This window comes from Orbicella faveolata, unplaced genomic scaffold (genome assembly GCF_042242905.1).
Source record: "Orbicella faveolata isolate gen_17 unplaced genomic scaffold, um_ofav_v1 contig_24, whole genome shotgun sequence".
Taxonomy (NCBI): Eukaryota; Metazoa; Cnidaria; class Anthozoa; order Scleractinia; family Merulinidae; genus Orbicella; species Orbicella faveolata.
In genome coordinates, this window is record NW_028301552.1 from 18,245,001 (window position 1) to 18,259,429 (window position 14,429).

General features: G+C 41.1%; 1 protein-coding gene, 2 long non-coding RNA genes and 1 pseudogene across 3 annotated transcripts in view; 2 read left to right on the forward strand and 2 right to left on the reverse strand.

Annotated features, from left to right (window-relative positions):
* LOC149110717 (uncharacterized) overlaps positions 1–11,864 on the forward strand; it is an 18,706-nt gene extending 6,842 nt beyond the window's left edge. The window contains exon 2 of the long non-coding RNA XR_016207781.1: positions 11,230–11,864. This is a non-coding gene — a long non-coding RNA (uncharacterized LOC149110717). The remainder of the gene's footprint in view (positions 1–11,229) is intronic.
* Positions 1–14,429, reverse strand: part of LOC149110716 (uncharacterized) — an 80,044-nt gene that overhangs the window by 62,769 nt on the left and 2,846 nt on the right. The gene's annotated exons all lie outside the window — the stretch shown is intronic.
* On the forward strand, positions 1,167–4,519 carry LOC149110718 (uncharacterized; annotated as a pseudogene).
* LOC149110719 (uncharacterized) lies at positions 4,797–5,847 on the reverse strand. The gene has a single exon (XM_089291163.1). It carries the CDS (start codon positions 5,787–5,789, stop codon positions 4,839–4,841), a length of 951 nt encoding a protein of 316 aa, XP_089147289.1. The 5' UTR covers positions 5,790–5,847; the 3' UTR covers positions 4,797–4,838.

Below are 14,429 nucleotides of genomic sequence, written 5' to 3' on the forward strand. Positions count from 1 at the left end.
GAAGGGAATGACTAAGTTAAATCTATCAATGCTTCAAAATCCGTGAAATCCGTCTTTTCCGCCGTGTTTAGTAAAAAGTTTCACTTAACTACTTCCCAGTACTGGAAGTTTTTACCGAAGGTTTTTCCTATTAATGGCGGAAAGGACGGATTTCGCGGATTTCGCGGATTTTTTAAATTGGTTTTATTTAATTTTTCTCTTTAAGACTGTAAGTAAAATATTATTAATGATATATTATAATATATTATTTATATTATACTTACAGTTTTAAAGAGAAGATTTAAATTAAATTAAAAAATCCGCAAATTCCGTAAAATCCGTCCTTTCCGCCATTAATAGGAAAAACCTTCGGTGGAAACTTCCAGTACTGGGAGGCAGTTGAATGAAACTTTCTTGTAATCACGGCGGAAAGGACGGATTTCACGGATTTTGCGAAAATCTTCAGATTTGTTTTAATATCTCTTTGTAAAACTAAAGCATAACATTTTGCGCTTTTATCCTTTGGCCTTTGAAATACAAGATTTTACTTATCTCTGGTTTCTATATTCTGTTTCAACTGTTTTTATTGAACCACATCCCACATTTGCGGTGACATAGAAAATGTTACATCTTTCTTCAAAAGCCAGTGACACTGATACGTCACTTTCCTACCTTCCCCAACATCAAGATGAGAACTGTCTCAGTTTATTTATTCTTGTTCGTGTTTTTAACATGAGTCGTAATAATTGTGTGATACACGGTGAAAACACGCCGCTGTAGACAATATTTTCTCAACTCTTTTCGCTTGCCTCATTAGTTCTGGTTGATGTTGTTGATAGCCCCTACTGGGACCATGAGTAGACATCATTTCCTAAATTCCTCTCACACGAATTTACCGTCACTGTGGCTTGTTAATCGAGTTTATTGTTTGGTGTAAAATAACTGTTGATTGCTGACCAGTGCGACAAAAAATGGCATCGACATGAAAATTACGTGGCGAGAAAAGTCGTCTAGAAAACTCACTGGAAAGCATCTGCGAACTGATAGCGTGTCACAATTGGCCGTTTAAAACAAATAATTACGTCTTCTGTTGATTGCATTTGTGTGGTATAATTATCCCCGGGAAATTCACAAGTCTTCTCTCTATAAAAGCGAAACACGTTTCAAGGCTTACATCGTCGTTCAAGATGCAGACGGCTCGTTATCCATGCCGTCAACTAAACAGCAGGACGATAAAAAGCGCTGCGTTGTGCTACTTGAGCCCGGTAGTTCTGGGAAAATGTAGTATTATCAGTGCAAAATGTGCTTGCAAAGTTCAGGAGGAAGGTTTTGAAAATGCGTGGAATGGCGTGTGTCGAACTAGAGATGCCTGTGATAAAGCTCTGCAAGGTTTGTTTATATGTGTGTTGTTTGAAATGTCGAGCTTTTCTGTCGTTGTTTTGGCGGAATAAATTAATGCAGATTCAGTGAATAATATCTTGTTTCGTCTGTTTTGCAGGCATAAAGAATGTCGCATTCTTTTTCAGCGCCATTAGCACGCAAAGTCTAAAGAAAGAACAAAGCAGGAAAAAAGCACATGTCGAGGAAGAGGGGAGCGATGATGCCGACGAATTTCCAGATTCGAGTCAATTGGGAAATTCAACAAGCCAAGAATGGGTTGCAAGTCACTCCACAATCATAAATCAGAAGTTGTGCCCATGTGTGAGTTACTGGATCGCTCTGACCACGCCAAATGTTGCGCCGTGTAGTCCTCTTGTTATCCACCGTGCCCTCCTTGGGTGCAGCGTGGATGTCTTCGCAACTCAGGTAACAACTTTATTCCAATCGTAAAATTGACATAAGTAACACTAATCAGTGATAAAGTGTAACAACTCTTTTACCGGCTTATTACAAGGCATGAAAAAAAAAAAATAATAATAATAAATAAAAAATAGCGAAAGTCAGGCTTTACATCAAACGTATAAGTGCCCTAGATAATTCCAACGGTTAGATTCAACGACTTTTATTTAGCCTGGAATTTCAAAGTACACTAACGATGAATTTCCTCGGTACTGAAAATCACTGATCACTTGTTGACCAGGCGAATGCTGGTTATTATGAAAGAACCGGAATCAACCTCTTAAGTATTTCTCAATCTTAGGTCCCCTGTCACGAGGGTAAAGAAACCGGAGCGATGAAAGAGCTGTTTAAAGTCCTTAAAGACCACAAGAACCCGTTTATGGAGGATTTGGTGAATTCGTCTTACCAGTATTGCTTTCGGGATGAATTTGAAAGTTTCGTGGGGGACGCTGATTCAGTGGATCTCGACGAATGCGGTACGGAAAACGTAGTCCGAATTTGTCTCGTCGATCCCTGGTTTTATTCCAGTCTTTCGTGGGCTTTGAGGAAACTTCAAGATGTAACACTAGTCATCGACCAGTTCGGCTTCCAATTAGACGGCCCGGCTGTTCCAAGAGAGAATGAAATCGTCTACGAACAGGCAAGATTGTCCGATAAACTCACAGTGCTTGTCAATGACATCGGTATCGCCATGAAGAGGCTGGGCTACGCTTTGTACGGCGGAAAAGTGTACAAGAAATGCGACAAGGCAAAGTACACCTATTCCTACAAGTGCGAGGTGGAGGCGTTCGTTAATAGTTTGGCGGCTAACGAATCCTTCAAGGCGCGACTTCTAAAGGACATGAAGAAAGTCATCGATATCCTAGCCAACCCGCACTGCGTGGTCATTCGACCACTTTGCGTAGATTATAATTTGATTGAGGTTAACGATGGCAAGTGCTGGTCAATCAAGGAGCGTCGCTTCCTGGAGAATGTGATCGCGGACAAGGACATTGGTCATGTTACACCGCGAGCGTTTTCCCCGTACGATCCAACAAGAGAGCCAGAACCGAAGTATTTCAAAGAAATTTTGGAAAACAGCCTCACAGAAGCTGAAATTGAAGAGTTTTGCGAAGATTTCTAGAGGCTCTTGAATCACAATCAAAAGAGACACAAAGACAAAGTTCCTTGCCTAATTGGCGCTGCTAATAGTGGAAAGACGAGTTTATTTCAACCAATTCTAGGCCTGGTACATCGTGGCAACATAGCGACTATCACTAAACAGCGCGTCTTCAATAAGGCCATGATCAATCACTTCAATGAAGTAATCTTCGTGGACGAAGCGAATCCTTCCACACTAGATATAGATGACTGGAAAATCCTAACGCAGGGAGGTTACACGGCCTGTGACATCAAGTATCAAACAGCTAAGTCATTCATTAACCGTTGCCCGATGCTTTTAACAGCGCAACAGAAACTTGAATTCGGACCAGAAGATCAACCAGCAATGGACCGTAGGCTAAGGAACTATGTCTTCAAGAGTCTGCCTAACCCAAGGAAGAAAGCTGCAGAGTGGCTCAGAAAGCACTCCATGGATTGTGTTGTGTGGGCCTCGACGAAAGCGCGTCCGACGACAGACCAAGAAGAAAACTCCGACAGCAGCTTGGAAGAAGAGCAAATCGGTGACGGCGTTCTTAAAGACGAGGAGAAGGACGCTTTACGAACGCTGCCCCTCGCAGACGTCTGGACTGACGCTCTTGAAGAGACGGGCGAGCCAGCCACAACAGCTGATGCTGCCAGTGACGATAAAGTCGACTCGGATGACGACCAGCGCATTCGTAACTTGAGGAGAGCACTTGGGCTATCTTCCACAGGCTCCCTGAGACATAGACAAATTGCCAGCATCTTGCACACGCGCATCCGAGAGAAGAAAGAAGAGAGTCGGCGGAAACATGAACTACATGAAGCAAGAAGATCTTTCCTGAGAGAGAGGGGTGTCAGCAGCGAGATTGCCGAACTGTTGCCAGAAGACCCCGACGCAGCGATGCCAAGTCAAATTCAAAGACAACTGCAGGAGCAGTGGGACGAACAAGAAGCGCACCAAGAGCAAGAAAGACGCGAGAAAGCCCGTCGAGCGTTCGAAGGCACCTGGATAAGAGCCACTGAGGTCGAGCTAAAGAACTGCTGCGACGAATATCAACGCAGTAGCGATCCCACGGTTCGCTTGAACGTCAAAGATTGGATGAAGGTCCTGTGCGACAAGTTAAAAATGCATCACGAGTCCTTGGGCACTTTCAACACTGCCGAGGCTGTCCAAGAACGAATCAAGGTGTGCACCGCTCTTGGACTGCTGAGAAAAGAGCAGCACCACCTAGTCACAAGCGTTGCTGAAAGGCTCCCTGTGTTGCCTGTCCTCAGTTCAGAAACCGAGGGAGTACAGCAACATGTACATGAGACGGATGAGGAGCGGAGTATTTTCATCAGGCAGCAGTGTAATGGAGTGGATGAGACTGACGAGGTACAGAGTATTTTCATCACTCCTCTTCCGAGCACAAGTGGTGCGTCTGTGCCTGATTCAAGCTTCGACGACTGTGCAGTCTCTGCTGAACTACTTCGAGCTAGTACTTCTAACAAAAAGAAGCGAAAGAGGCAGTCCAGCAGTCAACGAGCAGTCAAAAAATCCCAGAACGTTCTAACTCGATACTTTACTAGTCAAAAGTAAATGCGGTTTTTTTTTTTCCTCGTAGGATAGGCCGTAGGGTGGTCTTTTTCAGTAGTTTGATAATTAGGATAGAATTAGAATTGATAATAGATAGGATAGAATTAGGCACTCAGAACGCTACATGTACCTACGATAACTCGTTACAAGAATAGACTTTTGTGTCCAAGAAATTAGAGTTTATTACAGTTTGATCATTTATAAAACGCGTTCCGTAGATGTGTTAACAGGCTAGCTGTTTGTTGAATTGCGATAATTAAATGGTCCAGTTTCCTCTGCATTTTAGTTGGTGTGCATTTGTTGTTTTTTGCTAGTTGAATTGCTAACCGAGTGGCATTTTCATTCCAGCCCTTTTCTTTAGAGAGTCCGCTGTTCTTCCGTCTTGAAATTGGAAATCGTCATCTCTCAAAATAGCAGTCCACTGTCCAAACCCGTGCTTAGTTATCCCTTCCTTTAGAAAATCGTCCTCTTCTTTTGTGAATTTCAAAACACGACGAATGTTCCTCTGAGAGCGCAAGATTCTTTTAGGCAGGGCGTCCTTATTGGGGGAGGAGTTGATATTTTGCACTCTTCCAACTGAAGGCTCGGCGTCGGAAGTTGAATCTCCGAGTCTTGCGTGGACGTCCTCGTCCACCTCTGAACCCTTGGCACCTTGAAGTTTTTGTAGGCACTCGTGACCCTTCAAAGCAACTTCACGGGATCGTTGCTTTTGATAGTGAACTTTGGCAACAGCAGAGCTGTGTTTTTGGTCTTCCGACAAAATCCTCTGCTCCTCGCTAGTGAGCTCATTGAGGCTCTGCGTTTCAACAATTTGGCGATAACGCGTGGGATGGATGTACTTTCCAATTGCATCAAACACCAGTTTGCTCATGATCTCCCCCAATTTACCATGTTGGCCTCCATTTCTGTTGACGAGAACGAAATCGCACTGGGGTTTTAGCAAAGGTCTGACGTTCGAGATGTAGCCATTGAGAACTTGCATGTTTGCATCGGTCAGAATCAAAGAATCAAATCCATACTTTCCAGCAGTCTTGAACGTTTTCTGATCAATGAATCCACCCTTTTCCTTAGCTGTAGCAATCATGTCCACCGTCAAATATTGATAAGTCATGGGACGCGACCCCTTCACTTTGATGAACAGATACATGGCAACGAATTTCGTGGCAAATGACAAGTCTGAAGGGTTAACTTGAGTTGGACTCGATTTGCAAATCTTCACGGTATTCTCGTAGCGCGGCAGATGGAATTTCACCACCTCCAACAACTCCTCCATTGTTGCCCAATGGCCTCTCGCTTCTAGTGTTTCGATGTCTAAATCTTGTGTTCACTGCAATCTCATCATCTTAGCAACCGTCTTTCGCCCTCTTTTGAGGTACAGCTCTGTTGCAGAGAACTTTCGAAAGACTGCCTCTGATGCGCCATGAAGCTTTCTGAAGTCGATCATTTCAGAAATGGCATCTGTGTAGCCTAAACGTCCACCATGTCCAAGCTTGCATTCGTCTTGTAAGTAGTCGATAAACTTGAACAATAAATTTGGAGAACACAAACTAAAGTCCACCACGCTAAAAGTCAACTCTTCCTCGTCTTCACAACAAAATCTAAGAAACTTAAAGCATCTTGTCACTATTTGTTGAGCTGCGCGATCTTTCTTGCAACCGCCACCACTTCCAGTCAATCATCTCGTGAATACTTCGCCAATGTCACACGACAATGAAAATGGGGGAAGTAACTTTCCGGCATGTTTTGTAGTCTCACTTGTTTGATCTTGAATTGTGTTCACCATTGGAACATTTCTTGCTACCTTTAGCGAATCTGTGATTTCTTTCGAATTGGGCTTTTCATCGAAATAAAGGAACCAACTGTGCTTGGTATTAACATGTTTTCTGCACCCTCTTTGACTTTGAAATCCACCATGGTCACACTCTTGTATTGGGCAGTGATACAAGCTGTCGGTTTCATCCTTTTCCAAGTGAAGTCGTTTTGGTCTGGGTGATGCTCCATCGATATCCGATCAATTGACCTTGCACCTCTTGCTCATTTTGCCTTTTGAAGAGCATTTGGCTAACACGATCTCCTTTAAATCTGACCCATAACCAAGGAGCCGATGACAAGCAAAGGAACTGCATATATGTTTGTATTTGCCAAGTCATGCCCTTACTTGCCCGCCCTCATTACTATTGTGCAAAATTCATGACAGTGACATGCAACCAAACTTGCCCAAGCAGGTCTGAGCGCGCCCTATTGTTTGCCTTACAAAGTACACCTCCATTTGGGAACAAAATAGGAATGCGCAGAGAAATGGTCCGAAATCTGGTCCCAAATGACCAATTTGGGAACAATATGTTCCATTCACAGAGAGGAACTCGGAAGAAAAGGTCCTAAATTATCAATTTGGGAACAATATGTTCCATTTACAGATAGGAGCTCGGAACAAAACAGTCCTATATTTCGTAATAAGTGGCCAATTTGGGAACGAACTGTTCCATTCACAGATGGGAATTCGGAACAAAAATATCAATTTGGGAACGGTATGTTCCATTGGCAGATGAGAATTCGGAACAAAACAGTCCTAATTTACCAATTTGGGAACAATGTGTTCCATTTACAGATAGGAACTCGGAACAAAACAGTCCTAAATGACCAACTTAAGAACAATGTGTTCCATCAACAGATAGCAACTCGGAACAAAACAGTCCTAAATGACTAATTTGGGAATAATGTGTTCCATTTACAGACGGGACCTCGGAACAAAACAGTCCTAGTTTATCAATTTCGGAACAATGTGTTCCATGCACAGAAAGGAACTCGGAACATAACAGTCTTAATTTATCAGTTTGAGAACAATATGTTCCATTTACAGTTGGGAACTCGGAACGAAATGTTCCTCTTTTACACTAGAGTGAACGTTTTGTTCCTACCATGCAAAAAATCTGGTCCTCTTATAGTCAATAGGAACACAAAAACGAAGAACAGTCGATACTTGAGGAACGTTCCTTTTGGAATGTAGGAACAGCCAACAAAACCTAAAATCAGCGAAAAAACGAGGCAAAGACTAAAGAAAAACTCAAAAAAGCGTAAATCGAGCGCTTAGGTGAAAAGGAAACAATCTTTAAAAACTGGTGAAGTTTGTTTCGCTCAAAGGCAGCGAAACACGCCATGATAAATTTTTGGGAAATGTAAAGGAGAGAGAGAGAGCTGTCTTGGGTACTCCACACCATATAACTGGGGTCTAAAGTAAAGCCCTCACAAACTTTACCGGCAACTTTACGTTAAGTGGAATAAATTTTCGATTTCTTGCTGTGAAAGTCCCATTTCGTCAATGACTTGAAATTTACATGTTTGAACAGTCTCCGTTAGTTGAACCGTTACACGAGAGTTCTCTTAAATAACCTCACTTTTTCATTACATGGTTTTTGTAGTCTTCAAGCAGGCCTTCTCTTAAATTTAGATGTTTTTTAAGAGTCTCCATTTTACATTAACATGGTCTTTACAGTTTTCCGAAAAGCCCCCATTATCTTATTTAGATTGTTTTCACATCCATTGCAAGGGCCCCCTCCTTAATTTACATGTTTTTAACAGCTGTTTAACAGCCCTCCCCACCCCCCCCCCCCCCCACCCCGCCTACCTCACCCGTACAACTTCTAGGTTTTCCATTTACATGGTTTTTACATATTTCTTACAGGCTCCCTTTTTTCATTTACATGGTTTTTACTTGTTTCTTGCAAGCCTCTGTTTTCATTAACATGGTTTTGACATATTTATTACAGGCTCCTTCTTTTTCATTTACATGGTTTTTACGTGTTTCTTACAAGCCTCTGTTTTCATTAACATGGTTTTGACATATTTCTTACAGGCTCCCTTTTTTCATTTATATGGTTTTTACGTGTTTCTTACAGGCCCCCTTTTCTCATTTACATTGTTTTTACATGTTTCTTACAGGCCCCCTTTTTTCATTTACATGGTTTTTACAGAGTTACAAACATAACATTTCCAGACTTTTTACAGCATTCGGTTGAATTATTTACACGTTTCTCACATGGTTAAGTAAAGCAACTTACATGTTTTTTACAACGGGAGATACTGTAAAATTGCGTACAATACTTTACAGGTTTTCACATGTTCTTCAAATAATCATTGTCGACAAAGACAACGTAAATAACTACTTTCAGAACATTTAGATGCTGTACTAAAAACTTTTAATTTCCTGCAATTTTATTTTACAAAACCCCAACATGTAAATTGTAATTTGCAAAGAATGTAAATCACGATTTACATTCTGTAAATTGAAATTGACATGTCCATGGAAATTTTCAACTTTTCCAGTGAATGTGCATGCAGATATGAAAAATTGGAATTAAAGGTAGATGTATAATGCATATCTTGTATCAGAATGGAAGGTGTAAGATCTGATATTTTAAGGCCAAATAAAGCATAGTAAGTGTTAAATAGAAACATAAAGGGCTAGTGATGTAAAGCAATGTACTTCTCGGAAGAAGAAAGGTATAAATCAGAGGTTAGTCGATATATCAATGGCCACTCGTGAACTTAAAAAAGGTTTATCGTGACAAAGACATAGTACTACAGAAATTTTAAGAAATATGCCACTGACGTTTCAGTGACCAGATTAGCGGTTGATAAAGGACTTAGCATCACGATCGAAAGCCGCCTTTAGGCGTATAGCACGGAAGGGTATAAATAAACGGCTTTAAGGCCGTTCAATTCAGTCTAAAGTGGAATTCTGAACTGTTTAATAAACATCGTGAGGAAAAAAAGGAAAAAAGGAACTGTAGAGGTTGTGTGGGCTTGTAACGTGCGGCTTTAAAGCCATTTTAATCTGGCATCAGTTAACTTATGTGCAGTAACTAAATTAAAGGAAGTAAGAGCTTTCCGATGGTCACATATCGTTACTGAAGAGTGAAATGATCGTGCTACTGAAGTGCGTATGTGCTGCCTTCGAAGGGTACTGCAGGAATTGAAAAACAAAACAAAACAAAAGCTAAAAGCTGTTTTAATTAGGTCTGTAATGTGGTAAGAGGCGGTCAAATATTGAAGGTTTAATCATCTATCTCTCGTATAATAAGAGCTCATAAAGGATTTACCAGCGCCAATAAACCTGTCAGAAGCGCTACCCAGAAGGAGAATTTATATTCAAAGCTGCTTTAGTTCACTTAGGGAATGTTGGGATTATTGTCGCTGAATTTCAGGACTTACTGGAAATTAAGTAAGGAGTAATCTTTTGTCACTCAAAATAAATTGGATCGTTGAAAAACATCGGAAAGAAGTAACAAACCGAAAGAAAGCAAGAGTGGTCACGGCTGGAAGACATTAAGACGAAACTCCTCGAAATAAAAAAGGTCCATTTGTTAGGTTTACGACGGCTAATCAAATAGAGGATCCACAATGAATCAAACATCACCCGTTATAGACTACGAGTAGTTCCTCTTCTGAGGAGTCCGTCGAACGAGACCGTAAATAAACCGCAGGGAAAAATTGGCCGCGCGAAATCTTTACCGCGCTTCTCGCCTCCAGGATTTCGCGCGGCCATTTTTTTTTTTCTCGCAGTTGTCTTTCGCGTCACGCACGACGGACTGAGCGAAAGTGGAACTACTCGTACTAGTCTATACCAGTATTTACGGTTTGTGGGTTTCTCAACCCGTTTGGTTTCAAAGCTGTTTAGTCTGTAATGAGACAATAATCAGGTGGTCAAAATTGCTTGGCTTACAAAGAAGTCGGGAGTTCGGTTAAAAGTCACAAATGTCTGACTAAGGAATTAAACAACGGTAGGAGTAAACATCCTGGAGAAAGACCATATATATAAATAAACAGGGAGAGCGCCCGGACACACTAAAGAGGCCCTGGTTGGTGTCCCATATCCCGCGTTAATGATGTTTTGTTAGATTTCCTGTGTCTCATTAATTTAACCAATATCTTGTATTAGGAGAGGATGATCATCGTGTCTTGTTTGTAAACTGTTTATTTTTTTTGCCAAAAACTTCCGTACCCAAAACCCCCTAATACCGAGGACCGCAATACTTCAAATTCCAATTCCATCTGGTGTGTGTCCCCTGATTAGTAAGCTTTGTGTGCCATGATGCTAGAAGCATGACACACGAATAGGTAATTAAAACAAATAGTACAAATGAAGCTACGACATTTCTACAGAGAGACGAACAACTAACAATGGACAGATGCAGATTGATGGAAATAAGTTAAAGAGTTTGTAGTTCTATAACAAGACTAAAAAGCATGCTACCGCAGCGAAACATCGGTGCGTCAGAGCCCGAATACCATTGAAGACGAAATTTTTGTAAAACGGCCTTTCTTTGCAAATGCGTAATGTTAATTGGCCTTAATATCAATGGAACGATCCCATCTACTGTGTACTATTGTGGAGTAACCCTTCCCATGTCCCTCATGCATTCACTGGCTACGGGACTCTCACAACAACAACAAAAACAGCCGTTCTCTCAAAATGAAGTTTTGTTAATTGCAAACCTAATATCACGTTACTTTCTGCTACATTGTTCGGCCGTATTCCCTCTTGTTTGGAGCCACATAACTTACATGTGTGGACAAGTTGTCTGCACAAGGCTGCAAGCGGAGCTTTCAACTGTATGTTGAGTGTAATAATTCTGTTCACCTTTATCATTTAGAGTCTAAAGAATGATAAACGTACCCAGTAAGATTTTTAATACAAAAAAAATATTTTTAAGTTGCAGATCCTAAGTACACTGGAAGCATTCTCGTCTGCGATTCCTTGCTACCTCGGGTGTTTCCGCTACAATAATTCCGCTACAATTTCCACTTCGGACTACTTCGGGTGTTTCCCCCCTATAATAATGGTTTAATTGTTAGAAATTCACGATGGGTCAGTCAAATGATGAAGAACTGTTTCGAACGCGGATGCAGCAACAATAGGGATCCTTTCCAATGTAATTGCATAAGGTTTGTAAATTAAGGAGATAATACTTTTTTTGTGGCTTCTCAATAAATAACTTCTAAAGGTTCTAAGCAGATGGTTCAATTTAATCCCAAAAACTAAATTAAAATGAATGTTTTCGCGTAAGTTAAATATACTGGGCAGATCAAGAGTTAATCTTCAGACCAGGGGGTAAGGATCCCGTGAAAAGATGCAAATCACTGAATTTAATACTCCCCGTCTGACTTTAACAATGCGCAAACCGCCAGTAATTGTCATTGTTAACATAGTACACGTAGACGACTAAGAGATTGAAAGTAACAAAATGTATTTCTCGATCATGCCTAAGGGCTGAACATCTGTCTAATAGGAACTGGTAGCTGTATTGCCTTGCTTATCATTCCAAATTAATTTTATTAAAAGTTGATAGATCGGCCGTCAACTTCTCAAGTCATCACCGTCGTCTGACTGCTCACAATCAAGAAGATATAAAATTCATTGAAATAATATTTAAAAAATGATAATAAATGAAGGGCTAAATGTGTCTACGATTGCAGCAAGCAAGGCGCTATATGGCTTTTCATGGATGACCTGTGTGTCATTCTGTATAGTATGTTGATCAATTCTAATACGCTCTAACTTTTTCCGCGTTGTGAGAGCTATAGGCTCGCTTTCCGCCGCTCTCTCGTGTCTGGTCTACGTCCCTCCTCATGCCTTCGAGGGAGGAGCGCGGGCTCCTTTCCCGAACAGCGGCTGGCAATTGAGCCTATGAGAGCTAGAGCAAGCAATGTCATACAGTTAGTTAATCCTTCGTTTCGTATCATGAGTTATTTTACACTATTTAAGGTGGCTCAAAACAGTTTCCAGCATTTAAAAGCCACCCCCTGTAATTATCGACTATGGTCATTTGGACGAGAAAAAATCAAATCCTTAAACTTTCTCAGATGAATGTTCTAGATAAGGGATTCACAAAAATATAACTTTTATTTCAATTCGATCGGTATTTTAGCGTTGGGGCGACCATCTTGGTTTTGCCCCTCTGAGAGGGCTTTCATCGGCTATTTTAAGGCACATTTTTAACTTACGTCGCGACATGTCGACAACTGTGTGTTCCACGATACCTCATATTATATTATCAGTAGCTTTCAATCGCATTTTCAATGATTAGTGTACGAAATCACTCTGAGACATCGCAACGGTAAAGCAGATTTCAACTCTCCGAAGCCCGCGTCATAACATCTATCAATATTATTTGTCTTTCGTCTCATAAGCCGCCGTTTACAAGAAGTTTAACTATTTGCTGAGATCCTAACTGACCCAAAAGTCTGTTGGCAGCCTTTAAAATCTTCCTTTTAGTCGAGGATTCTCATCAAGAACTCGTTTAAGCTCAGTTCTGTTTCAATCTGTTGTGCACTCGCCATTATTCCACAGATTGCGTTACACATAAGAAGTGCACATTCCAATGGGTAGGAGTAAGGTGGGTAGGAAGTGAAAATGTAATAATCGGCTTCAAAGCTATTTTACGCATTTCAGCGGCTAAACAAGTAACTGGCTTTCCTGGAATGATTTGAACATGAACTTATGCTTGGAAATTTAAGTCACTTTGTAGGTTATGTTTTGTAGGGTGAGGGGCGGGGGGGGGGGGGGGAGGTGGGGTGGAGTGGGGGTGGCGTGCATTGTATTAAAAAGAGAGAGAAAAAAAAAAAACGATATACAGTATCAGGCTCTTGATCAGGTGTACCAGTTCATCAATGCGGCCTTATTACGGGTTTTCAGGATACTGGATATTTGGGTAAAAAATTGACAGGAAACACGAAATTTAGGGGAAAAATTAATGGGGGAGAGAATGTTCAGATCAGATAAAACGGGACACTGTGTCTTTCGCTGTCCGAAATGCCATCAAATTTTTCGAAAGGCGGCAACAGACTGACAAAGAACGCGCAGGAAGTAATGGAAAGCGGCGTTTTATTGAAACTCTTTATATTTTCTAAGCCGTTTCACTTTTGCATCAGAAAAGGAAATGCTCAGAAAATTACTGAAGGGCAGTTAAGGAAGGTGCCTCCTTTTTTTGTGGCACACGGTCTGTGCATGTATGTAAGGCATGATTTAAACGCCAGGCGCGCGCTTGGTTTTAAATAATCAACTACGTTACCAAGCGTGCCGAAACAAATATCGCAGTAAAATTACGAACCTGTACTAAAACCAGGATTACCAGGAAAGCAGCATATCGCTAAGCACTAACTGTTAAGGGCTCTCAGCTGAAAAACTAGCTGTTAACGTACCCGTCAAAGAAATCATATCCAACTGCAGATGGCGTATGCGCGCGCTAAACATGTGCGAGAGACGTTAATGTTTGTCTTCCTAGAGAGGTAACAGAAAAAAATGTAACAGGCAACCGACAAAGTTTTCGAAAGGGTGAAACAACTCATTTAACTTTTGAAAACGTGTGATTACCGCTACATTTTATGTTATGAAATGGAAGTGGCAAGCCTATTCAACACGTGAATAGTTTTGGCTGTGAGGAAAAGCTATGTAGACTGTATTTTGGCCAAACCAGAAGAGAGCTGTCCAGGGACGCTAAAAGCGCTGTTGCGACGATTTTGCTATTTAAAAAAATACCAAGAGTTGTTTATGTTGTTATTAATGTGTTTAGATTTGTGCATGTAAAGGCGAACTCTAGGAAAATCTGTGAAGAAATATCTTTTCCTTTTTTTCTGAAAAATGTTAACGTCAGCAGTTTTCTTCGAGATTGAAGGCTAACTATCTCGGAAAAATTAATGGCTACCTCCACTTCTCTTAATGGATTCCAATACCCTAGCTAAGATCTACTTTTTCCAAGTTTTCCTAATCTGGCGGAAAACACGTTTGTATTTAGTAGACACCGTTCTTTATGATCCTGGGACACCCCTCAGCCGCCAACGTCGTCCAGTTCTGTGATGGAGCACAGCTGCATGTCTGCACAAGACTAGTCTTCAACTCTATGTAGGGCGCTTT

Bases quoted from the DNA above. Each gene is read 5' to 3' on its own strand.
- LOC149110719 (XM_089291163.1), bottom strand. From the start codon at position 5,789: ATGGAGGAGTTGTTGGAGGTGGTGAAATTCCATCTGCCGCGCTACGAG.